The sequence below is a fragment of the Neovison vison genome, chromosome 8 (assembly GCF_020171115.1).
Source record: "Neovison vison isolate M4711 chromosome 8, ASM_NN_V1, whole genome shotgun sequence".
In the NCBI taxonomy this organism is placed as follows: domain Eukaryota; kingdom Metazoa; phylum Chordata; class Mammalia; order Carnivora; family Mustelidae; genus Neogale; species Neogale vison.
This window is the reverse complement of record NC_058098.1, coordinates 80,581,224-80,608,105: the sequence shown is the minus strand read 5'-3', so window position 1 is coordinate 80,608,105 and position 26,882 is coordinate 80,581,224. Positions and strand designations below refer to the sequence as shown.

Sequence of the window (26,882 nt, the reverse complement as noted above, 5' to 3'; positions counted from 1 at the left end):
CCAGAAAAAAGCAGTGAAGGCTCCATGTTTCAGTCAAAAACTCAATCTTCCCCAAATGCTACTTAACCCAGTTGGCATCATTCCCCAAGACGGTGGGGTTAACAAAAGAACTATTCCACGCTCTGTCATAAATTAACTATAATCATGGGCCTAGACATCTTAACAAGACAAAAAGGTCCACCCTGAACCCAAATGTCATTGTTGTACTGTGGCTACAACTTCACTGTTGTATCATTCTATCTTATTAGCAAGCTACATTTCTAGGTTAACAGTTCTACCAAATATGGATATGAAAGTTTATTTTTAATAAGACAATGTTGCAAATTATGGTCAACCAACATCTTTTCACCAATACTTCAAGCATAAAAAATGAGAATCTTTACAAAAATATACAGAGACACCACAAATTGGTAGCTGTCTGTAACATTAAACAAACTGGACTCTTAAGAGTGGCTTCTCAACAGTGTATCATTTTAATTATAACCATTTGCCTGGTACAGGGAAAACTGACAAGTGTTTTTTAAGCATCATTGCAACATTGTATTCCTGATAATTTAAGTAAACCAAACTATGAGTAAATGAATGATACATGCCTAAAAATATCAAGGTTTATACTATCAGTCCCCACTGGACTTAGGACTAGTCCGAGACCTTGATCTAGGTTTTGACCTAGACCTAGATTGTGATCTTGACTGAGATTTGAATCTAGGTGGTTCTTTTTTCCTTGATTCCTTTTCATATCTTGAGCCAGACTTATAATGTGTTTTGGAATCTGTTTTAGAGGTGCCTCTAGTTTTGGTGTGAGATGCAGACCTAGAACGTTATTTAGCCTTCATTTCTTTCTTGGGCTGGATCTTGGACCGTGATCTTGAATTGGATTTAGATCTTGAAAAAGATCGATTTCGGTGTTTGAATCTATCATTGTCGGAATGGCTTCTGTTACGCCGTGGTCTTCCAGCCGGTCTGCGGTTTCTAGGACTATAATGTCTTCTATAGTTGTAATCAAAGGACTGGCTTCTTGATCTTCTTTCATAACTCCGGCTTCTAGAATGTCTGTATCTGTCATAATCATCATAGCATGAAGAGCTGTACACATTCCTCCCTTCCTTGGCTTTCATTTGATTTGGAGTCTTCCGATCCCCTTGTGCAAACTGTATTTCAATTTGGCATCTGCAGATCCATTTTCTGTCCAAATTATGTAAAGCGTCTTCGGCATCATGGACATCCTCAAATTGAACATAAGCAAATCCTCTTGGACGGCGCATGTAGAAATCAAGTGGAACATACACATCAACTATAGGACCATAACGACCAAATTCTTGTCGGAAATCTTCAGACCTGGTGTCGTCGGCCACATTCCTTATGAACAGAGACATGTTGGGGGGGGGCGCAGGTAGCGGGACATGACGGCAGTGGGAGTCTTTGCTCGGCAGGGGCACTAAGGGGCCCAGTAAACCAACTGCGGATGCGGTGGCAGATCCTCACCTTAAACTGATTTTTTAATAACCCTTTTATATTAAGAGTGTTGATACTTGGTCTGGTATGATACAGGTATCTTTCAGTTGCTCTTCTTGTTCACGGGCTGTGAACTTCTCCAGGTCAAGGACTGTATGACTTTTAATAATGGCTATCAATTTTTAAACATATACTATATGCTAAGCAGTTAAACGTTTTGTATATATGATCTCACTCAAATCTTATACAGATTAACACTATTTCCGTATTGCAGAAGCTAAGTGAATTAATTTGCTACAAAAGATGTAGCTAGCTTTAAGAGGTGGACCTGGGAATCAGATTCAGGATTTGACCAGTCTGTGATTTTTTTTTTCTTAAGATTTTATTTATTCGAGAGAGAGAGTGAGCAGGGGGAGGGGCAGAGGAAGATGGAGATGCAGGCTCCCTACTGAGTAGGGACTCCCACTTGGGGCTGGATCCCAGGAACCTGGGATCATGACCTGAGCCGAAGGTCAATGCTTAACCAACTGAGCCACCCAGGTACCTCTAAAGTCTTATCTTAACTAACATGTATTGCATCTTAAATTTCATTAGGTCAACCAGTATCTATGATAGAGCATAATACTTAGTAGACATTTCTATACTTTCACTGGATTGAATTGTATTAACACATAACTCATTGATGTATTTGCTTACTTGATTTTGTATAATTCAGTGTGTTGTAAATAAGAACATGCATTCTTTCATCTTTTTTTTTAAATTTCTTTCATCTTTTTTTGATTAAAGTTCAGTTGGCTTGCACCGTTACATTAGTGTCACATATACAACATAATGATTCAATAAGTCTGTACTTCATGTGGTGCTCACAGCACCATCTGTCACCATACAACAACATTTAATACCATTGACTATGTTCCCTATGCTGTACCTTTTATCACCATGACTTAGTCATTCTATAACCGGAATTCTGCATCTCCTGCTCTTCCCTCGTTTGCCCATCTCCCCACTTCCCTGCCCCTGGCATCCATCAGATGGTCTCTGTATGGATCTGTTTGTATTTTTTGTTTATTTTTTGTTTTGTGTTTTAGATTCTACATATAAGTAAAATCATACAATATTTGTTTTTCTCTACATTTTTCAGTTCTTGATCCAGATAGTTTGTGGAATGTGGTTACAAGCTGATTGTTTATAAGTTGAAGGTAAAACTTTTTTCCATAGGTCTAATTTTATAGAACTTGTTCATTTTTTTAAAATTTATTGTATTATCCCCCCAAATCCCAAAATTAAAATTCTGTTTAAACATTAAAAAATGGTCAAATTAAGATGTAAATGTTAAGGATGCCTTTTTCCTCGTAAACTGGACTGCTCAAATCTTTTTCTTTTATTGAAGTATAATTAACATACAATGTTTTATTAGTTTCAGGTGTACAAATTGATTCAACACTTCTGTACATTGCCCAGTGTTTACTATGAGTATAGTCACCATCTGTCGACATTTATTATTACTACAGTACTATTGACTGTAATCCCTATGCTATACTGTTCATCTCCACGACTTATTTTATAATTGAAGTTTGGCTTAAATCTGTTTAACCTCCCCCACCCTCAAAACGACCAGTTTGTTTTTTTGTTTTTTTAAATTGACATCATAATTTACTTGTCTTTCTCTGTCTGGTTCATTTCACTTAACTTAATACCCTCCAGGTCAATCCATGTTGTTACAAATGTCAAGATTTCATCCCTTTTATGGCTGCATAGTATTCCGTTTTATATATGTGGACATTTACATTGCTTTCATATCATGGATTCTGTACATAACAGTGCAATCAACAGAGGGGTGCACACACCTTTTCAAATTAATGTTTTTATATTCTTTGGGTAAGTACCCAGTAGTGGAATTACAGAGTCATATGATATTTCTATTTTTAATTTTTTGAGGAGCTACCATACTGTTTTCCGCAGTAGCCACACTAGTTTGCATTCTGACTAGTAGTGATTTTTCCCCCCTCTGCATCCTCGCCAACACTTGTTATTTCTTGTTTTTTGATTCTGGTCATTCTGACAGGTGTAGGCTGATATCTCATTGTGGTTTTGATTTGCATTTCCCTGATGATTAGTGATGTTGAGCATCTTTTGATGTGTTTGTTTGCCGTCTGTTTGTCTTCTAGAGAAAACTGTCTATTCAGGTCCTCTGCCTTTTTTTTTTAATGAGAAAGGGATGTAGGAGTGCAGAGGCAAGGGGAGAGAGAGAATCTTAAGCAGGCTCCACACCTAGCACAGAGCCTCATGTGCGGCTTGATATCACAATCCTGAGATGATGACCTGAGCTAAATCAAGAGTCAGATGATTTACCAACTGAGCCACCCAGGTACACCCCTTGCCCATTTTTAATTTGAATATTTGTTTGTTTTTTTTCAGTCTTCACTTGTGTAAGTTCTTTATATATTTTGGATATTAACTTCTTAACGAATATATCATTTTTCAGTTTCCTTTTCATTTTGTTGATGGTTTCTTTCACAGCAAAAGCTTTTTCTTTGGTGTCATCCCAGTAGTTTGTTTTTGTTTTTCTTGCCTGAGGTGATACATTCAGAAACGTGTTACTAAGGCTGATATCAAAGAGATTACTACCTGTTGTTTCTTCCAGGATTTTTGTGGTTTCAGGTCTCATTTGGGTCTTTAATCCAATATGAATTTATTTTTGAGTATGTTGTAAGAAAGTGGTCCAGTTTAATTGTTTTGCATGGAGCTGTCCAGTCTCCCCAGCATAATTTATTAAAAATACTGTCTTTTCCCCATTATTTATTCCTGCCTTCTTCATCATAGATTAATTGACCTTATAAGCGTAGGTTTATTTCTCTTTAGTCTTTCCATTGATCTATGTGTCTATTTTTGTGCCAGGTCTTTCATCTTTTTTTTTTTTTTTTTTAAGATTTTATTTATTTGACAGAGATCACAAGTAGGCAGAGAGGCAGGTAGAGAAAGAGGGGGAGGCAGGCTCCCTGCTGAGCAGAGCCCAGTATGGGGCTCGATCCCAGGACACTGGATCATGACCTGAACCGAAGGGAGAGGCTTTAACCCACTGAGCCACCCAGGTGCCCTGGTCTTTGACCTTCTTAAGTTTTTTCCTAAGTATTTCATTTTTTGGGGTGTAATTGTAAATGTTATTGTTTTCTTAATTTCTGCTTCTGCTACTCAGTATATAGAAATGCATGAGATTTCTGTAATACTAATTTTGTATCCTGCAACTTTCCTGAATTCATTGATCAGTTCTAGTAGTTTTTTGGTGGAGCCTTTAAGGTGTTCTATATGGAGTTTTATGTCATCTGCAAAGAGTGACAGTTTACTTTATCCTTAATATTTTGGATGATGTTTATTTCTTTTTCCTGTCTCGTTCCTATAGTTAGGACTTCCAGTACTATATTGAATAAAAGTGGTAGGAATGGATATCCTTACCTTGTTTCTGATCTTAGGTGAAGAGCTCTGTTTTTCACCATTGAGTATGGTGCTATTTGTCAGTTTGTCATATATGGCCTTCATTGTGTTGAGATACATTTTCTTTCAAACCACTTCATTGAGAGATTTTATCATAAAAGTATGTTGTATTTTGTCAAATGCTTTTTTGCATCTTATTGTGGTATTCATACCATTTTTATCCTTTCTGTTATTAATGTGAAATATCACATTGGTGAGTATTGAACTAATCCTTCTTGATCGTGCTGAATGATTTTTTTTAGTGTGTTGAATTTTTTTAAAGTATTTTTATATCTTTGTTCATCAGAGATACTGGCCTGTGGTTTCTTCTTTTTGTAGTGTCTTTGTCTGACTTTGGTATCAGGGTAATGCTGGCCTTAAAGAATGAATTCGGAAGTTTTCCCTCTTTTTCTGTTTTTTTTTTGTTTTGTTTGTTTGTTTTTTTTATATAGTTTGGGAAGAACATGTATTGAGTCTTCTTTAAATGTTTGGTAGCATTTACATGTCCTGAATTTTGTTTGTTGTTGTTTTTTTGTTGTTGCTGATTCAGTTTTATTAGTAGTAATTGGTCAGTTCAAATTTTCTCTTCATGATTCAGTTTTGGAAGATTGTGTTTCTAGGATTTATCCATTTCTCCTAGGTTGTCTAATTTGTTGGCATATAATTTTTCATAATCTCATAATCCTCTGTATTTTTGTAAGGTCAGGTATTTCTCATTTTAATTGTATTAGTCCTATCTTTGTTGATGAGCCTGGCTAAGACTTTATCAATTTTGTTTGTTTTCAAGGAGTTTGTTCCCGGTTTTAGTGATCTTTTCTATTTTTCAAATCTCAGTTTTGGGGGCGCCTGCGTGGCTCACTGGGTTAAGTCTCTGCCTTCAGCTCAGGCCATGATCCCGGGGTCCTGGGATCGAGCCCCACATCGGGCTCTCTGCTCAGCGGGGAGCCTGCTTCTCTTCCTCTCTCTCTGCTTTCCTCTCTGCCTGCTTGTGATTTCTCTCTCTGTCAAATGAATAAATAAAAATCTTAAAAAAAAAAAAAATCTCAGTTTCGTTCCTTCCTGCTCTGATATTTATCATTCCTCTTCCTCTGACTTTGGGCATTGTTTTTTTGTGTCTAGCCATTCTAGGTGTAAGTTAAGTTGTTGGAGATTTGCTTTTTTTTTTAAGTAGTCCTGTATTGCTATAAGCTTCCCTTTTAGAACACCTTTTGTTGCATTCCAGAGATTTTGAACCATTGTGTTGTCATTTTTCTCCATTTTAAAAATTTTTCTGTGATTTTTACTTGACTGATTCATTGTTGAGTAGCATGTTATTTAGCATCTATGTATAATGTACTTTCCAGACTTTTGTCATAATTGATTTCTACTTTCCTACTGTAGTGGTTAGGAAAGATGCTTGATAAAGTTCTTGAGACTTTTTGTAGCCTAACATGTGATCTCTTCTGGAGGATGTTCTGTGTGCACTTGAATAGACTTTGAAGAAGACTCTATATTTTTTACCTAAACCTAATGGGAGGAGGCTAAGCAGTTAGTTATAATTTAAAGCCAAGGTAGGGAGAATTGATATCTTCTTACTAAAAGGCTCCAGGCAAGGGGGGAAAGGATGGAAATGTCCCATGGGATGGGCTTTGTGAGACAGTTTTAGGTACATTCTTGAATTTACTCCTCCATCCTTAGGATGGTGGCACATCATGCCCATCTTACAATCAGGGAAAGGGAGGTCCTGAGAAGTTAAACTTGGAGTGTTAGAGCTGAGATTTGAACCAAGTCTGCTGGCTCTTCTATCAATACTCTTTTTCCTCTAGCCACCACCCTTTACCATGTGCAATCACTCCTACCAATATCAGTATTGAATTCGCAGAGGGTCTGCCTTTGTGTTCCCAGTCCAGGTTACAATGTGGGGTGGGGGGGATGGGGGTCATGAAATCAATGCCAGGAAAGTGCAGTCTAGGCCACCCAGCAGCTCCCATGGATTGCTGAGAGCCAGCAGCCACCCATGAACAGCTCTGGAGAAAGAGGTGAGGTCCTTGCTGGCATTCTTTTCCTCACCACAGAGTGGTTGGAAGTGTCTGTGTCTCTTACCTGTTTCTTTCTTTCTTTCCCAGTGTCCTCTCAAGTTTGGTTCTTTCTTTCCTCAATTATCCACTTCCTCCCCACCCTCACCAGTCTGTTTCTTCAGAATAATTTGTATGAGAACCTGTATACATTGCTTTTCATTTCCTTTCAACATTGGCTCTACTTCCATTTTTGCCCTCTGCACCCCACCATTCTTGATTTCGTCAGAATAGGCAACATAAGCAATTACCTGCCACAAATATATTTGGAACCTCCCCTCAATGACCAAGTCCTTTTTCATCCCACAGTGAAGTCTAGTGATAATAAAGTTGAGAGAGAGACATTTGGACATCGGCATACTAATTTTCTAAAGATTATACCCCAGGCATTATTTAGGTCAGTTTTTATTTTAAGGACTGGGTGTTATGCTTTCTGTACTTTTTTTTTGGTCATCCACATTATTTATCTTGGAGTTGCCATGTGCTTAACCAGCGTCTTGGGAGGATAGCATCTCTTCAGCTCCTGCTAAGTGTCAGCAGGTAGGGAGGTAATACACTTTATAATCAGGTAGAATTGGCTATGAAGAAGCTAGATCCATCATTGACTGGCTCTGAGAGATAGAGCAAACTACTTAAAAAAAAAAAAAAAAAACGAGTGTTTTGCTGTTTCTGAATGCAAAATTATGTATATGAGGTGTTCAAGTCCTCAACTTGTATTACTGTCAGTTTCTCCTTTCTTGGCTATTAATGATTGCTTTGTGTTTTTAGGTGCTCCTTTGTTGGGTACATAAATATGTACAGTTGGATTCTTATCTTTGTCATTATGTAGTGTTCATCTTTGTCTCGTGCTACATGAATTGTTTAAATCTTTTAGAAATACGATCCTGTAACTTTTGGACTACAACAGGGATGGCTATTCATTGTTCTACTAGTCATTCTTAACTTTTTCTGCACATTAGAATCTTTTGGGGAGCTTTTAGATGTATCAAGGCCAAGGCCACATTGAACCAAGGTTAATTAAAAAGGAAAGGCTGACAATGGAATCTAGATATTAGTGTTGAAGTTCCTTAGGTGATTGCAATATAATTTTTATTGTAGAGAAAGTTACAGGTATTGATACTATTTTTTGTTATCTGAATCTGTTGAAGGAAATGCTAGATTTTACTTCAAGAATATAAAGATGTATTTTTTTAATCTAAACTTCTGATTTTTCTGGTTAAGAATATCTTTTACAGACTTTTCAAAGATTATAACTTGCCTTATACAGTGAGCTTTTTTCTAGGAAATATTCCTGTTTTGTTCTGGGAGAGGTTGTTAAATATTTTAAATGTATAGGTCTAAAGAATTAAAAGTCAGTTACTGAATATTTGAAAAAAAAATGAAAGATTAGTCTATAACCCAACTCAACTAATTGAATTCAATTTCTGTTAACAATAAATAGCTTACACTTAAGTTCTATAATTTGCCCTCCCCCAGTATTTTATTAAAACTTTTCAAAGGTACAGGAACATTGAAAAAGTTTAAGTCAAGCAGAGAGAGTCAATTATCATATGGTTTCACTTATTTGTGGAGCATAACAAATAGCATGGAGGACAAGGGGTGTTAGAGAGGAGTAGGGAATTTGGGTAAATTGGAAGGGGAGGTGAACCATGAGAGACTATGGACTCTGAAAAACAATCTGAGGGGTTTGAAGTGGCGGGGGGCTGGGAGGTTGGGGTACCAGGTGGTGGGTATTATAGAGGGCACGGATTGCATGGAGCACTGGGTGTGGTGAAAAAATAATGAATAATGTTTTTCTGAAAATAAATAAATTGAAAAAAAAATTTCTAATAAAAAAAAGAAAAAAGAAAAAGTTTATCATGAATTCTCATGTACCTACCACCTAGATTTTAGAGTTTACATTTATGGTTCTTATTTCATCACCTATCTTTCCATTTGTGCATTTCTCCATCCTTAAGTTGATTTGAGTTTTGGTGCCTTTCAAAGTAATTTGCAGGTGTCCAAAGATCTTTCCCCAAAATACTTCAGCATATCTACCTTCCTTGTAAAATTTGGGAACCGTGAAACACATAAATTCCAGTGTGCGTAACATAAATATCTGTAAATGAATATACTCATGCAGTCCATTTTCAGGATACAGAGTGTTACCATTATCTTAGTTCTTTTATCTCCTCCTAGTAATCCCTGTTGTTGTTTTTATTTTTTATTTTAACTGTGCCTTATTTTTACCTGTTTTAGACTTCTATCATCTTTTGGAGATAGCCTCATTTCACCCAGTATATATATATTTTTTATTAACATATATATTATTTGCCCCAGGGGTACAGGTTTGTGAAATATCAGTCTTATACAATGTACAGGACTCACCATAGCACATACCCTCCCTGATGTCCATAAGCCAGCCACCCTGTCCCTACCTCCCAGCCCCCAGCAACCCTCAGTTTGTTTCATGAGGTTAAGAGTCTCTTATGGTTTGTCTCCCTCCCGATTCCATCTTGTTTCATTTTTTTCTTCCCTTCCCTCCATGACCCCCTGCCCTACCTCTCAAATTCCTCATGTCAGAGAGAGCATATGATAAATGTCTTTCTCTGGTTGACTTATTTCACTCAGCATAATACCCTCTAGTTCCATCCATGTCATTGCAGACAGCAAGATTTCATTTCTTTTAATGGCTGCATAGTATTCCATTGCATGTATATACCACATCTTCTTTATCCATTCATCTGTTGGTGGACATCTAGGTTCTTTCCATAGTTTGGCTATTGTGGACATTGTTGCTATAAACATTCATCACCCAGCATATTTTTGAAATTCTCCATGTTGTGACATGTATCAGTTGTTTGTTCTTTTTATTCCTGAGTGGTAATCCATTACATGAATATACTTGAATTTGTTTATTCTAACTTTTTAAAATGACATTTGGACTTATACTAATTTTTGGCTGTTTGAATAAAACTGATACAAACATTCTTATATAAGTCTTTCTATGGACATCTCTTTTCACCTCTATCGGAGTGGAATTGCTAGATCATAAGATAGGAGTATATTTAGTTTAATTTAAAGAAAGTGTTAGGTCTTTTCAAAAGTGTTGTGCCATTTTACATGCTTACCAGCAGCATATGAGAGTTAAGATTGTTTTACAGCTTTGCCTACATTTTATATTTTATTTTAGTATTACTTTTTAATGTCAGTATTCTTTTTTCCTGAATTTTGCTTTATTTGATTCATTTTTAAACTCATTTTACACATTGTAAATTTGCTCTGCTACATTCCTCTCCCCTCCCCCCCCCCCACAAATCTTAAAAAAGTAGCTTTGGTGAGATGTGAAACTCCTTATATTAAAAAAGTGGGAACTTGGCAATTTTTATTTTTGAAAAAATTTTTTAGAAAACCTTTCTGCTTATAAAATATTTAGCTTTGATATTAATTTTGGCCATATAGTGTACATTCCTTTTGCATTTATGATTATATATGTAGAATTTTGCATTGTTTGAAACTACATTTAGAAATGGGCTTTTGTTTTCCAGTTTCAGTAGGAAAGTTAGTTCAAAATAAGAGTTCGTGAATGATTTATTGGATAAAATGAGCAGTTGGGAAAAAAACCTGTTTTTCAGATAGCTTACCGATATATTAGTTTTGATGTCTACCTCCCAAGTTCATTGAAATTCCCAGGAGAAATGTTTCTGTGTCTCAGTATTCACCTTTTTTGGACTCTGTCTAGAACATAAAAATAATAATGTACCCACTTCACATGACTGTGTAGTAAAATCTGATGATGACTTTTTTTTTTATTATTTGTTCAAAATGTAGAGTTAGTTTTAAGTGGAGCTATGTTTAGGATTTCATTTACAGTCAGGCACACCAGAAATGGACATTGTGTTTTGGCATACTTACTTTCAAATGAAAGATGCCACTGTGAAAACATTTTGTGACTTTTTGGTTTTTTTGGTTAGTTTTTCCATGGCTTAACAATGAAATAGGTAATTGTAGATTTCTATACAGATATAGCTCTAAGTGGAGAGAAAGAGACATTATTGTGCTGATTTTGAAAAAGAATAGTCTCTTCAACAAATAGTATTGGGAAGTAGGATATCCACAACAAAAAAAGAAATTGAACCCTTACCTTGCATTGTACACAAAAATAAAAATGAATTAATGACTTAAATATTAAGACCTGCAACTATAAACTACTACAAATACAAAACAGGGGGGAATACTTCCTGATCTTAGTCTCACTAATGATCTCTTGATTGACACCAGAAGCACAGGCAACAAAGCAAAAATAGACACAGTCATCAGCTTGTACATGTTAAATATGTACAGTTCTTGTGTATCATTCACATCTCAGTAAAGCTATTAATAAATCAACATACTGTCCAGCAATTGTATTGTTGTGGATGTATCTGAAGATTTCTCTAGAGAAAGGAATGACATCAGTGTGGAGCAATAGGAATATGATACGTCTGTTAGCCATGTGGAGATCATCTATATAGTAATAGCAGAGCAGTTCTGGAGTTCTCTATCTGGCCTAAAGAAATTTGGGAATCATAGAAATTTGAGATTGTAGTTAGAGAAAATCCTTACTGAAGGTTGGGAAGTATTTGTTTACTCTGTGTAAACATAAGCATGGATGCATATGCCATGATAAAGAATTGTGGTTTTAATCAGTAACATAAAACAGTTTGCAATCTACCTGTTAACTAATAGTAGCCTTAAGAAATAAAATGATGAAGCTCATAAATAATTACTTTTATGTCAGGTAGTTGACTTCAGTTTACTTAAATCTTGGAATTTGTGTTGCTGTCATTAAGTGGTGGTATAACAAAGAAAAAATACCGCTTTGAGAAGAACTGCATTTACATTGTTGTAAGCCAGGAAGTTACACTTTCAGGTTTGCAGAACACAAATATCAATCTAATTGCAGTATAAATAATGGGCTTCAGGGGAATATGACTAGAGAAGAAAACATCCAGTTAGAAGGTGTTTTGAATGGTTTTCAGAGGCAGACTGATAAGTTCAGTTTACATTTTAGGTAGGATATGCTGCGGTAAGTCAGTGATGGTATGTCTGGATGTGGAAACAAGAGCGAGGGGGTTATTTTAATAGTAAATAGAATTACTAGGGTAAATAGAGTTACCAAGAAATATGTTAAAAATGAAATTTAAAAAAGGTCTTTAGTTATTGAATGTATTAGCTGTAAAAAGAAATCACAGCTGATTTCTTCTTTGGTTATCTGAAGAACGGTGGCATGTTTAATAACAAAACAAAACTTGGGAGTTTGGTTTCTGATTTCTGTTTGGCATCTAAATTTGTAGATAAGTATGGCATAACAAAAGAAAACAAGTATTCTACCTTCAAGATTTTATTCCTACACTTAACCTCCCTCACACCCCCCCTCTCCACCGGCCCCTGTTTATTGAAGGTTGCAGAGTTGAATTAGCTTTGTGAAACTGAGCCATGACTTCATCTAGGTGTGCCTTAAGCATGTTTAAGTACAAAGTATACCTTTAAGGAAGTACTTCCTTTTCATGTTACTCAGGGTATACTGCATTGCTGACTTGTATCAGTTATTTGGGATAAATATATTTGTAATATTATTTTTTTAAAAAATATGTTTTGCTTCTTTGAACCAGTAAGATCCTTAAATGTTCTTTTTTTTTTTAATTTATTTATTTACTTGACAAAAGATCACAAGTAGGCAGAGAGGCAGAGAGAAAGGGAAGCAGGCTAGCCGCTGAGCAGAGAGCCCGATGCGGGGCTCAATCCCAGGACCCTGAGATCATGACCTGAGCCCAAGGCAGAGACTTAACCCACTGAGCCACCCAGGCGCCTCGATCCTTAATTGTTCTTTTTAAACTTTTAGTTTTGTTTTTAGTATAACATATTTAATAAATAGTGGTGACCATTAAAATACTACTTTATAAGAAACTGTTGACTTTGAAAGTAATGATGAATTGATTTTTAAAATCAGGAATGGTAGAGGCACCTGGTGGCTCAGTTGGTTAAGCATCTGCCTTTAGTTTGGATCATGATCCAAGGGTCTTAGGATCAAGCCTCCTTCTCCCTCTCACCCCCCCCCCCAATAGTGCTCTCTCTCTCTTCCTCTCAAATACATAAACAAAATCCTTTTTCTTTCTTTTTTTTTTTTAAAGGTTTTATTTATTTATTTGACAGAGATCACAAGTAGTCTGAGAGGCAGGCAGAGAGAGAGGAGGAAGCTGGCTCTCTGTTGAGCAGAGAGCCCAGTGTGGGGCTCGATTCCAGGACCCTGAGATCGTGACCTGAGCCAAAAGCAGAGGCTTTAACCCACTGAGCCACCCAGGCGCCCCCATAAACAAAATCCTTTAAAAAAAAATGGCTTTTGTTCTTATTACTGAAAATGTATTTGTTAATTCCTATGAAAGATTAATGTCTGAAATACAGAATTCAGATGTTGGCTAGAAACTTAACATTAGAAGAAATCTTATTTGTAATTTGTTTGAATTCTCAGAAATATGTAAAACCCAGTCAGTGTTTTATTACATATTCGAAAGTTGGAAAGAGTAAATCTTAAAAGTTCTCATCAGAAGGGCAGAATTTTTTTTGGAACTTCAGTGACAGTTAACTAGGTTTACTGTGATTGTTTAACAGTATACACAAATAATAAATTGGGGTGTACACGTGAGACTAATATAACGTATGTCGATTTTACCTCAAAAAAAAAAAAAGTGGAACCTCATGGAATTTACAGATGTCTTCTTAGTAATGAATAGTCTCTACTAAAATCCTATGCTTCTGGATTTATATCAGTATTTGTCAGTACTAGATATTCCACAAGGTGCCTATGTGTGTGAAAAAACATTTTCAGGGTTAATACAAGTAAAATTTCATTACAGACATTAACAGATAAACATTTGCAATTGGTTTTGATAAAGGGAACACTAACTTTTAGCCCCAATTAAACATTGTTCCCCATCCACATTATTCTCATTAATAGATCTATATTACAAAAAATGTACTCCATTATTATTTGAATTTAATCAATAAAAACCTTGTGGGAAAATATATGTAGAACCTTTTTATACTCTTTGCTTAAATAAGTCTGTAAAGTTAATAATGTTCAAAAGTAATTTAACTGAGGGATGTCTGGGTGGTTCAGATGGTTGGGTGTCTGCCTTCGGCTCAGGTCGTGATCCCAGGGTCCTGAGAACAGGTCCGGCATCTGGCTCCCTGCTCTGCAGGCATCTGCTTCTCCCTCTGCTTGCCGCTGCCACTGCTTGTGCTCACTACTCTCTCTCTCCCCATTCTGACAAATAAATAAAGTCTTTAAAAAAAATAGTAATTTATGGGGCACCTGGGTGGCTCAGTGGGTTAAAGCCTCTGTCTTTGGCTCAGGTCATGATCCCAGGGTCCTGGGATCGAGCCCCACATCAGAGCTCTCTGCTTGGTGGGGAGCCTGCTTCCCCCTCTCTCTCTGCCTGCCTCTCTGCCTTGTGATCTCAATCTCTCTCTGTGTGTGTGTCAAATAAATAAATAAAATCTTTTTAAAAAATAGTAATTTAATTGAATTACAAATAGCGCTACATTTAACTTGATAACTGCATATTAGATAACTTGATAACTTCCGTAGTAAAATTGTATAGAGTCAATACATATACAGTATAGCCATTAATAAAGTACATACATGTTGTACTAGTAATTACTGTTCTATAAATATAGTACAGAATGCATCATGGTAAAAATAAATATGGTCTTTAAAAAACAATTTCTGGCAAGATGCACAGTCCCAATGACAAATAGAAAATTCTGTCAATGCTAATGGAGGTGAAGAGAGGTGAAGCAGAGAGAGTTGACTCTTGTTTACTTGAGTAGTTTCAGCTAAAATGAAACAGAGCTTAAAATTTCTAAATTGAATTGTATTTTAAGTGAAAGATTATCTGCTGTTGATAAGAGCATCATGCAACTTATGTAGCTTTTATCTGTCTTTCACAGAGCTCCTTAATAAGCATTTACGGTCAGTTTTTGGCAGCCTTAGAATCACTGAAGGCATTCTGGGATGTTATGGATGAAATCGATGAGAAGACTTGGGTGCTTGAGCCAGAAAAACCTACCCGGAGTGCGACAGCACGCAGAATTGCACTAGGTACAGATAAAGGATTAAGGAGACTTTGTGTGTGTGCGTTTGTACTTTGTATTAATTAGGAAAATGGACCCAAACAGGACATTGGACTCTTAGGTGAGACTCTTCTTTTTGCATGAAGTTAACTATTAAAACTTACTGGGATGAACTGTGATTTATTACTATGTATTTGAATAACTATTTCAGGAGAAAAGGGCAAACACTGAGGTGTTTCATTATAAAAGGTGATGATCAATGGAAGTATCATTCAGAGATACTGTTTAATTAGCTTTTAATTAGCACAGAAATAGTGAAACAGATTTTTCAAAACTTACATGACTTAGGGAAAAAATTACAATAATGAAGTCTTCATCCATGAGACTAGACAAGATTAATATGAACAGATCTGGGAATATTTTCTGACAAAATTTAGAGGATAAAAGAAGCTGAAGTGGGCCATGCATGCCATTAAAGAATAATCAGAAAGCACAAAATAATAAGCATTTTAGGTATTTTCTTTACTATAAATAACATGATATTAATGAATAAGATGTGATAGAACAGTAAATATCCTTGTAACATTACCATATTCTCTTTATTATAAAATTATTGCTTTATGTATTTTCATTATGAAAAAGCAATATGTCAGTTTTAGAGTTCAACCTCTCAATATTTTAGATGTTTTAAACTATATTTGAGTTCACAGTAAGTAGTGTAGATGATTATAAGATACCTATTTATATCTTTCCTTCTTGTTTTCCTTGAAAGCCCAAATAAATATATTGTTAAAAGGCATATATTTCTAAGGATGTTATGAAATTCTGTTGTGAATCATATCCACATTAGCAATTTTTGTAGTTTCTCCCCCGGCGTAGTAGATTATCTGGGAGAAAAGAAGTAATATGTAATTATGAGAAAAGGAAGGTATCATTGTGCAAGCAGTTCTGCAAGTAGTATTGTTACTCCGTCTAAAAAGTCTAACGGTATTTAATTTGGAATAATTAACAAATTATGGTGTATTTGTGAACAAATAGATATTAAGAATGAAAGCATTTTCTTCAAAGGAGTGTAGTAATTAATTTTCTTCATAGCTCCATTTAAATCATTATTTTGATCAGGTAATGATTAAATATACCTTTTATTATATTTTTCATTGTTCAGCATAGACAACCTGGTTTTTTATTCACTCTCTCTATATTTACTTTAGCTCTTTTTTTTTTTTTTTGCCTCAGGCATTGATTTGTCTTTTTAAGACCCAAGTTTTCAGCAAAGTAATTGAAATATATTAAATAATATACCCACTGTTAAGTGAAAGCACTTTCTGGAGCCATTAGTACATGACATTGCTAAAGGCTAATACGGAATTTGTGCTCATGGTAACGAATGTATAAACAAATGAGACTGTAAATTAACTTACAATTTTTGTTTTTCTCAGGAATGATTTGTAGTCATTTTGTTTTACTTGATTATCTCCTTTTGTCAGATCTATTGTAATTGTGTTCATATTGTTGCCAACCTTAGCCAAAAGCTAATGTTACACTATATAAACTTTATCAAGCCATTTTTACTGTAAAAAATCCAAATAGACCTTATAGTTATACTAATGTACCTTTAAGAAATAGTAACATTTCTGAAATTAGTACAGTATTCCAGTAGGTAGAATTTATAAAGGAATTTACTGCCAAATAGAAATAGATTTTCTTAGATTCCATAAACTAGGTAAGTTGTTTTGTTATTGAATAAACAGTATCTGATTTAATATGAATTGAATCCATTGTTAACTTATAATGGAGCAAAAGAACTCAAAATGTTTTTTATTTCTGTATTATTTATTTTTTTTTAAGTTTTTAAATTCCAGGTGACCTACTATGTAATATTGGTTTCAGATGTACCATATAGTGATTCAGTACTTCCATACAACACTGGGTGCTCATCACAAGTGCCCTCCTTAATCCCCATCACCTGTTTAACCCATTCGACCACCTACCTCCCCTCTGATAACCATCACTTTGCTCTCTATAGTTAAGAGTCTCTTTTCTTGGTTTGCCTCTCTCTCTCTCTCTCCCTATGCTAATTTGTTTTCTTAAATTCCATATATGAGTGAAATCATATGGTATTTATCTCTCTCTGACTGATTTCACTTAGTGTAATTCTTTCTCGCTCCATCCACATAGTGCCACAGCAAGATTTCATTTTTTTTTTTTTTAATGGCTGGTAATATTCCATTGTATATCTATACCCATCCTTCTTTATCCATTCATCGGTTGATGGACACTTGGGCTGTTTTCATAATTTGGTTATTGTAGATAATGTTGCTATAAACATCAGGGTGCATATATCCCTTTGAATTAGTATTTTTGTATTCTTTGGATAAATATATAATAGTACAATCGCTGGTTTGTAGGGTAGTTCTGTTTTTAACGTTTTAAGGAATCTCCGTATTGTTTTCCAGAGTGGCTGCATTAGTTTGCATTGCCACCAACAGTGTAAGAGGGTTCCCCTTTCTGCACATCCTCACCACCACCTGTTGTTTCTTTTGTTGTTTTTAGCCATTCTGATGGGTGTGAAGTGCTGTCTCACTGTAGTTCTGATTTCTGTTTCCCTGATGAAGAGTGATGTTGAGCATCTTTTTGTATCTGTTGGCCATCAGTATGTCTTCTTTGCAAAAATGTCTATTCATATCTTCTGCCCATTTTCTGTTGGATTGTTTTTTGGGTATTGAATTTCACAAGGTCTTTATATATTTTGTATACTAACTCTATATCAGATATATCATTTGCAAATAACTTCTCCCATTCCATACAGTGTCTTTTAGTCTTGTGGATTCATTCTGTTTGCAGAAGCTTTTTATTCTGATGAGGTCTCAATAGTTTATCTTTGCTTTTATTTCCCTTGTCTCAGAAGATAGTTCTAGAAAGAGGTTGCTATGGCCAGTGTCACAAAGAGATTACTGCCGGTGTTCTCTTCTAGGATTTTTATGGATTCAGGTCCCACACTTAGGTCGTCTTTCAGCCATTTTGAAATTATTTTTGTGTTTGGTGTAAGAAAGTAGTTCAGTTTCATTCTCCTGCATGTTTCTGTCCAGTTTCCCCATCATCATTTCCCATGGGATATTCTTTCCTGCTTTGTCAAAGATTAGTTGACCATATAGTTGTAGGTTTATTTCTGGGTATTCTGTTCCATTGATCTAGGTGTCTGTTTTTGTGCCATTGCCATACTGTTTTGATCACTGCAGCTTTGTAATATAATTTGAAGTTTGGAATTTTGATGCCTCCAACTTTGCTTTTCTTTTTCAAGGTTGCTTTGGCTATTCAGAGTCTTTTGTGATTCCATATAAATTTTAGGGTTGTTTATGTTCTGTGAAAAATGTTGGTAGTTTGATAGAGATTCCATTAAATGTGTAGGTTGCTTTGGTTAGTATAGACATTTCGACAATATTTGTTCTTCCAATCCATGAGCATGGAATGTCTTTACATTTCTTTGTGTCATCTTCAGTTTTTTTGATCATTGTTTTATAGTTTTCAGAGTACAGGTCTTTCACCTCTTTGACTAGGTTTATTCCTAGGTATCTTATTTTTGGTGCAGTTGTAAATGGGGTTGATTCCTTTATTTCATTTTCGGCTGATTCATTATTGGTATATATTAACGGAACACACTTGTGTATGTTGATTTTGTATCCTTCAACTTTACTGAATCCGTTTATCTGTTCCAGGAGTCTTTTGGTGGAGTCTTCTGGGTTTTCTATATAGATATCATGTCTTCTGCAGAGAATGAAAGTTTGGCTTCTTCCTTGCTGATTTGGATGCCTTTTAATTCTTTTTGTTTTCTGATTGCTGTGGCTAGAATTCACCTGTGAAGCATCTAGCCATGGACTTTGTTTCCTGGGAGTTTTTGGATTACTAATTAAATTTTTTTGCTTGTTATCAGTCTGTACAAGTTTTCTATTTCTTCCTGATCCAGTTTGGTAGTTTTTATGTTTCTAGGAATTTATCCACTTCCAGGTTGTACAATTATTTGCATATAATTTTTCATAATCTCTTATAATTGTATTTCTTTGGTGTTGGTTGTTATTTCTCCTCTTTCATTTGTGATTTTATTTATTTGGGTCCTTTCTGTTTTCTTTTTGACAAGTCTGGCTAGAGCTCTATTAATTTTATTTTCTCAGAGAAACAGCACCTGGTTTCACTGATCTTTTCTATTGTTTTTTTGTTTTGTTTTGATTTTTTAGTTTCTGTATCATTTATTTCTGTCTTAATCTTTATTATTTCTGTCCTTTTGCTGGCTTTAAGCTTCATTTATTGTTATTTTTCTAGCTCCTTTAGGTTTAAGGTTAGGTGGTTGGAGATTTTTCTTGCTTCTTGAGGTAGCCCTGTATTGCCATATATACTTCAGTGTTAAGACCACTTTGTTGCATCTCCACGGTTTTGGACTGTTGTTATCATTTTCATTTATTTCAATTTCTTCCTTTATTTCCTGGTTGACCCCATTCATTGTTGAGTAGCATGCATTTATTTGTGGTCTTCCTCAATTTTTTTTAGGTGGGTTGACTTCATTGCATTGACTAAAAAAGGGCGTGGTTTCAGTCTTTTTGTATTTGGTGAGGTCTGTTTTGTGACCTAATATGTGATCTATTCTGTAGAATATTCCATGTGCTCTTGAAAAGAATGTGTATTCTGCTGTTTTAGGATGGAATATTCAGAATATTTGTTAAGTCCATCTGGTTCAATGTGTCATTCATAGCCATTGTTTCCTTGTTGCTGTTCTGTTGAGATGATCTGTCCATTGATGTAAGTAGGGTGTTAAAGTCCCCCACTATTATTGTTATTATCAATTAGTTCCTTTATGCTTGTTATTGTTTTATATATTTGGGTGCTTCTACTTTGGGTGCATAAATATTTGCAGTTGTTAGATGTTCTTGTTAGATTGTCCCCTTTTTCATCTCTTTTTACAGTCTTGGTTTAAAGTCTAGTTTGTCCATAGTTAAAAATAAAGCTATCCTATGACCAGCAATTGAACTACTAGGTATTTATCCAAAAGATACAAACAATGATTTGAAGGCGAATATGCACCCCGATGTTTATAGCAGCAGTGTCCACAATAGCCAAAATATGGAAAGAATCCAGATGTGTCCATCAACAGATGAAAGGATAAAGAAGATGTGGTATATATAAATACAGTGGAGTATTACTTAGCCATCAAAAAGTGAAATCTTACCATTTGCAACATTGTGGATGGAACTAGAGGGTATTATGCTAAGTGAAGTCAGTCAGAGAAAGACAGTTATGATTTTACTCATATGTGGAATTTAAGAAACAACAGATGATCATGAAGGAAGGGATAGAAAAATAAGATGAAATCAGAGAGGGAGACAAACTGTAAGAGACTCTTAATCATAGGAAACAAAAACTAAGGGTTGCTGGAAGGGATGGGGATGGGATAATTGGGTGATGGGCTTTAAGGAGGGCACTTGGTGTAATGAGCTCTGGGTGTTGTATGCAATTGATATATTACTAAACTCTACCTCTGAAACTAGTAATACATTGTATAATGACTGAATTTAAAGAAAATAAAGTCATTTGTCCAATGTAAGTATGGCTACTCCCTCTTTCTTTTGATACCCATTTGTGTGACAAGTGTTTCTCCACCCCCTCTCTTTCAATCTGCAGCTATCTTTAGGTGTAAAATGAATCTCTTGTAGGCAGCATATAGATGGGGTCTTGTGGTTTTTTTTTTAATCCATTCTTAAACCCTGTGTCGTTAGATTGGAAAATTTAGTCCAGTTACATTGAAAGTGATTATTGTTAGAAAATGTTTGATAAAACTTCATAAAAAGTCATAAACATGTTTGTTTTTACCATTTATTGTATTTCTGGTCTTCTAATTTTTGACCGCAGTTCTGCTTTTCAAGAAAGTCATGGAAGTCATTTAGATAACTATTTCCTAATCTTGTGATTTCTTTTAATGTTAAAGATCTTTATCACTCTATAGGTAACTTTTTAATGTATAATAGAATTCTGACCAGAATTCTAGTATAAATTATAGTAACTCAGTGGATTGACTGTGTATTTTGAAACTTTGGGTGGATCCCCAAATCTTTAGTCATAATCATAATTTCAATATTTATTTCTCTTAGACTGTAAAATACTAATATACTTACATAAAAGCTATAAAACATTGGCTAATCATTTGGTATAGTAAGTACCAGATAGATGCCCCTTTATTTTTTGTTTGATGAACTTTTCTACTTCTATAAACTTCAATATTCTTTTATTTTAGGAAATAATGTTTCAATAAATATAGAGGTTGACCCCAGGCATCCTAGTATGCTTCCTGAGTACTGCTTTCTTGGAGCAGATCATGGTATGAGATCTCATATTTAAATGTTTTTAACAGGGTCATAAAATTCTTATCTTGCACTGTTAAGATATTCTGAAATAGTAATTATTGGTAATCATTTTAAATGAAAATATTCTGAACTATGTACTTTTGTGATGTTTAAAAAATATGATTTGGATTTTCCAGCCAAGTAATTAGGAAATTCTGTATTTAACTATTTATATTTGTAAGTTGTTAAGAGAATAGATTTTAAAAGTTCTCATCAAAAAAATAAAAACTTTGTAACTACAAGTGGTGATATGTTAACTAACCTTTGTAGTGAGTGTATTGCAATAAGTACATATACCTAATCATTATGTTGTACCCCCCAAAACTAATACAGTGTTATATGCCAATTTTAGCTTAGTAAAAAAAAAAAAAAAAATTCTGTGTTTAATGTCTTTACAAAGTGAGAGCAGCTGATGCTAAATTATTAAACTTTTTTTTTTTTTTTTAAATATCTGAAGTGGTCAAACCTCTGGGAATTAAGCTGAGCAGAAACATACATTTGTGGTAGGTATCTCTGCAATACAATTGTTCTTTTTCTATTTTGCAAATTTAACAACACATTTTTTTTATGCTTTCAGGGATCCAGAAAATAGTCTGTTACAAAACTTGAAAGATGTTTTAGAAATAGATTTTCCAGCTCGTGCTAACCTGGAAAAATCTGTAAGTTTTATCAGTGCTTTGATATTCCAAACAGCATAGCATAATGAAAGTTAACTGTTCTTCTTTTAGACACCAGAGAAAAATGAGGCTGAAAGGGAGGGAGTTGGAAGAATATTATAACAGACTTCTGAACTGCAAGCAACAGTAGCATCAAAGAACTTGTTAACCTTTGATTAGTGGTTTAAGTATACTTTTTTCATGGTCTTCGCAGCAATAAAGTGATTAATGACAGACATCTTTATTATTAAAAATAGGGGGAAAGGTCCAAAGTAGCTAATGAGATGTTTGGATATTCTGTTACTATCTACTTATGGATGATTGAAATAAAGTTTTAATTAACTAGATGTTATTTGTGAAAGGTGGCAGTACAGTTTTTAAAAATGAATAGACATTACTATGTTGTAAAAATAATAACCTTAGAATTGATTTTTGATAAAGTAGCTGGGGTTGCAGACGGTTAAAGTGGTAGGGATGTTTTTTTAATTCCTTTAGCTACAGAATTTTGAAATTTAGTAATCAAATGTCAGTTCTTCTCTTTCATACTACAGTGGCATTATACTGAAGTACAATATGGAAAAATTATCTAAGCCCAAAATAGAATCTATTTTGAGTATATCTGTGTGCATTACTTACTGGATGAAAAAGGAAGCACTCTTCTTAGCAATAGCTTTTCTAAGGTGTTAAACAGTCATATAGCTACCTTTATAAAAAACTTTATAAAAAGTTAATATTTATCTATACTATATACTATATTCACTTTTATGTTACCTGTATGTTTTAAACACATATACTTATCAATATTTGTTTTCTTTTGAAGGATTTTTCTATGGATTGTGGGATTTGTTATGCCTATCAGCTTGATGGCACCATTCCTGATCAAGTGTGTGATAACTCCCAGTGTGGACAGCCTTTCCATCAAATATGCTTATATGAGGTAGAAATAAAATAAAAATAACCTTGGCAAGACTTTTTTTTTGCTACCATGACATAGGGAGTATGCATATTTGAAATACAGAGTCTAAATTCTGTTTAGTGAATGGTGATCTCTTTTGCCATTGGCCCCTTTACCAGTTCATTTCCAGATGCCCATGTGCTTTTATTTCTTCATCCTGGTTACTAGTAAGTGAAGAAATGTCCTAAAGTATCCCAAGAAAGGAGAAAATGTATCCAGAATATATTCATGGACTGTTTACTGATGCTAACAAATGAAATCAGTGGTACCTTGACTGTTTAATGCCTCCTGTAACTCAAGGCAAACTCTGTAGACTCATCCAAGAGGGAGTAGTAGTGGCAATAAGGTGAAAGGGAAGTAGCACTATTGGGTATCTATTACTTTTCAGAGTAGACTTAAGTATAAAATAAATATAATAATCTTTTGATATTGAGAAGAATGTATTTTATGCTCTAAAAATGTGATAGGACTCTCAGTGACATTTTATTTACTGTTATTTACTATATGTGAAGTCTGCTTTCATTCCTGTGTAGTCACTTGATCTCTGTAGCATTCATCTTAGTGCACGGTTGACTTGATATTATAGAGCACCTTTCAGTTGTATAGTGCTTCCTGTCTTAATATCACCTACCATCTTTGCACTTAGCAGTTGGTGTTAACAATGGAGAACTTGGAGATGTCAATTTACCTTATATAAAACCATTAAATATCAAGTCTAATTATAGAGATATTCTTAAGGGAACATGTGCTTTTTTTATAATAATGAATATTCATTTAATTTTTAAAAATGGATTGCCTCATGCTTCTAATTAATGGATTGAGAATTGACCCACTATTGGTGATTAAGACCTAAATATTCAAGAGCCTATGGTATCTTTTACAGCAGGAGTTCTTAATTTGTAATGATTTTAGGTGGGGTCTATGAACCCCATGGACTTGTGTGCATTATTTTTGTGTCTTTTGGGGTTGAGAAAGTACATAAAGGGGCCTGTAATTTAGCTATAAACCAGGGGTATAAACCCTGAAATCCATGCTGGTCTCCCCTTGTTATTCAGCATATTACCAGTCTGGTATTGGCTCAGAAAATGTTCCCCTTACTTTTTGTTAAAAGAAAATTAAGAAGGTCAATGTTTGGGAATAAAAATACTTGGAGTATCTGTAATTTGTAACTTACAAATTATAAATTTGTAATTTATTTTCCTTTATCTTCTCTTTTTAAAACCTACAGTGGTTGAGAGGACTACCGACTAGTAGACAGAGTTTTAACATCATATTTGGTGAATGCCCATATTGTAGCAAGGTAAGAGAACCATTAATCACATTTCATAAAGTGTGCCTAGCTTGTAGTAACATGTTCTGGAAGGTAAGCTGATACACTACATACATATCTATCTTAAACATTTTGTTACTTCTGTTCTTCTAGATATATTTAAAAAAAAATAAAATTGTCCCTATGAATAACATTGTTTTTTAAATTGCTCCTTTGGCCAAAAAAGTATTTTCCAAAGTGTATCATGACACCCATTTTCTAGCATAAAGCAATCTTACTTTTAGAATGTCCACAAATTTACTGTGTTAAAATGTATTCTCTTTTTACAAGCCAATTACCTTGAAAATGTCTGGAAGGAAATCCTGAAATAAGAATGCAACATTTCTATGAAGAACTGGCAACTTTAAAAATTATCCAAAGGATTTTATTTGATATCATCATAGAAAATATAAAGCAAGACATACTAAAGTCAAAAGAAAAAGAATGATGAAGCCATAGTAATACATGTCTGCCTTCATCTCTTCACTAAGAGTAAAGTCTGTTATCTCCATACCAGTTGTAGAAGTGTAAGTATACCAAGATGAAGATCTCAAATTACTGACTATGTCTGGACTGGCAGAATCTTGATAGGATTCATAAAATGAATTTGGGAATTGTATGCTCCTGGATTGTTGTGGAGAACTTTTTATTTCATTCAGAATTTCTCGAGACTTACAGCACTTCTGTCGTCTTCTTGTGCTTTCCTATAGAAAAAAAAATACGTATATTGTTAGGTTTGAGTTATCCAAGTATTTTTGTATTCTGTAAGAATACTAAATACAACATGTTACATAAAAAGAACAAATTTTTATATATTTTTCCTGAGTTTAGGTCCTGGATCTTACATTATAGAGTTTACAAAAGTACTTATACCACATTAAGCAACTGAAATCTAGTTAAACTGATTGGTCCTTTTAAATCAGGAAATAGGCTGTCTCATAAGTAATTTATCCTCTAAAAATATGATGAAATATGAAAACTAAATTTTCTTGGCAAGACAAAAAACTGGGCTTATTAATCTTCGATGGGCAAGACAGTCATAATTAGAAAGCTTTTTGGTCATTAATAATTAGTGATTCCAAGGGAGCCAAGACAGCGAACAAGATGGTAGGGGCAGTGCTCTATGTCCTCAGAGAAGTCTCCTGCCCAGGCTCCAGAGAATGATGTCTTCCAATAACAGACCTTGAGAAGACAGCTGGTTAAAGTCCTTATTTGTCCTGAAAGTTGATCCAAGAAAAGATGCTCATTCTAGTCTCCTAGCCAAAAAGGAAACAAGCAGGCTCTACAAATAATACAGTGTTGAGCTGGAATGTCTAGAAGCATACGACAAAATTTGTGAAGAGATTCTGCCAGAGTCTCATGAAGGTAAACATTAACCTTGTATTTGGTAGGGACTTGGAACACACTATACGGCAAGTATGATCAAGCGGTCTACCTCTGGAGGTAGGTATCTACTTAATGGATATCTTCATAATGAGTAAACTCAGAAAAATCAGGTATTTGTGGAATTCCATAGGCAGCTATTTCTTAGGAAGAATCAGCAGCTGACCCATGGCAAGGATCTAGTATATGTGAACTCAGATCTTAGCAACCCCAGCCAGGAACTGTGACTGCATAGGGCAATTACTGTCCAGCAAAAAAAAAAAAAATTCCACCCCCAAACCAATCTATAGGATTGAACACAATCTCATTCAGAATCCTAGCAGGCTTTGGAAATGCAAAGAACTGAAAATAGTTAAAACAACCTTGATGAAGAACAGAGTTGAAAGACACACTTCTCCATTTCAGAACTGACCACAAAGCTAGAGAAATCCAGACAGTATATGAGCAATTGGTTTCCAACTAATGTACCGAGGCAATTCAGTGGAGACAGATCATCTTTGACAAGGATGCAGAGACAACTAGACATCCTTGCAGAAAGATTAAAAAAAACAAACAAACAAACAACAAAAAACCCCTACCTCATTTTATGCAAAAAGTGTAGACCTAGACCTAAATAAAATAGATAGAATCTAAAAATTTTAGGAAAAAACAAAATCTTTGTGTCCTAGAGTTAGGTAAATTGTTGTCATATATTAAATTCAAAGGACATCATTTTAAAAAAATTAAAAGACAAGTCACAGATTGGGAGAAAGTTCTGCAAATCACTTATCTGATAAAGGACTTCTATCCAGAATATGTAAGGAAGACTTGAATAGGCAATTCTCTAAAAGCGTATGAAAAGATGCTCAGCATCACGGATTGTAAGAGAAATACAAATCAAAACCAGAGTGAGAGATCATCTTACCTCTTTTAGGATGGCTGTTATCCAAAGAACAGAAAGTAACATATGGTGAAAATGTCTGGAAACCTTTGTATACTCTTGGTAGAACTATAAAATGGTGCCACCATTAAGGGAAATAATACAGAAGGTTCCTCAAAACATTAAAAGTTGGATTACCATATTCTGGGTATATATTCAAAAGAATTCAATTTAGCTTCTTGCAGACATATTTGTAC

At 34.7% G+C, this 26,882-nt stretch overlaps 2 protein-coding genes and 1 pseudogene across 6 annotated transcripts in view; 1 reads left to right on the top strand and 2 right to left on the bottom strand.

Annotated features, from left to right (window-relative positions):
• The window catches only part of FANCL (FA complementation group L), a 91,289-nt gene extending 66,493 nt beyond the window's left edge, over positions 1-24,796 (top strand). For all 3 annotated transcript variants that reach the window (XM_044264007.1, XM_044264009.1, XM_044264008.1), the window contains exons 8-14: positions 14,952-15,102; positions 21,355-21,438; positions 21,921-21,966; positions 22,041-22,122; positions 22,940-23,056; positions 24,303-24,374; positions 24,675-24,796. In XM_044264007.1, the coding sequence (XP_044119942.1) occupies positions 14,952-15,102; positions 21,355-21,438; positions 21,921-21,966; positions 22,041-22,122; positions 22,940-23,056; positions 24,303-24,374; positions 24,675-24,710 (588 nt within the window). In that variant the 3' untranslated portion in view covers positions 24,711-24,796. The remainder of the gene's footprint in view (positions 1-14,951; positions 15,103-21,354; positions 21,439-21,920; positions 21,967-22,040; positions 22,123-22,939; positions 23,057-24,302; positions 24,375-24,674) is intronic.
• On the bottom strand, positions 618-1,405 carry LOC122915834 (annotated as a pseudogene).
• Positions 24,713-26,882, bottom strand: part of VRK2 (VRK serine/threonine kinase 2) — a 115,751-nt gene continuing 113,581 nt past the window's right edge. For all 3 annotated transcript variants that reach the window (XM_044264004.1, XM_044264006.1, XM_044264005.1), the window contains one exon: positions 24,713-25,087. In XM_044264004.1, coding sequence (XP_044119939.1) covers positions 24,782-25,087 — 306 coding nt within the window. In that variant the 3' untranslated portion in view covers positions 24,713-24,781. The remainder of the gene's footprint in view (positions 25,088-26,882) is intronic.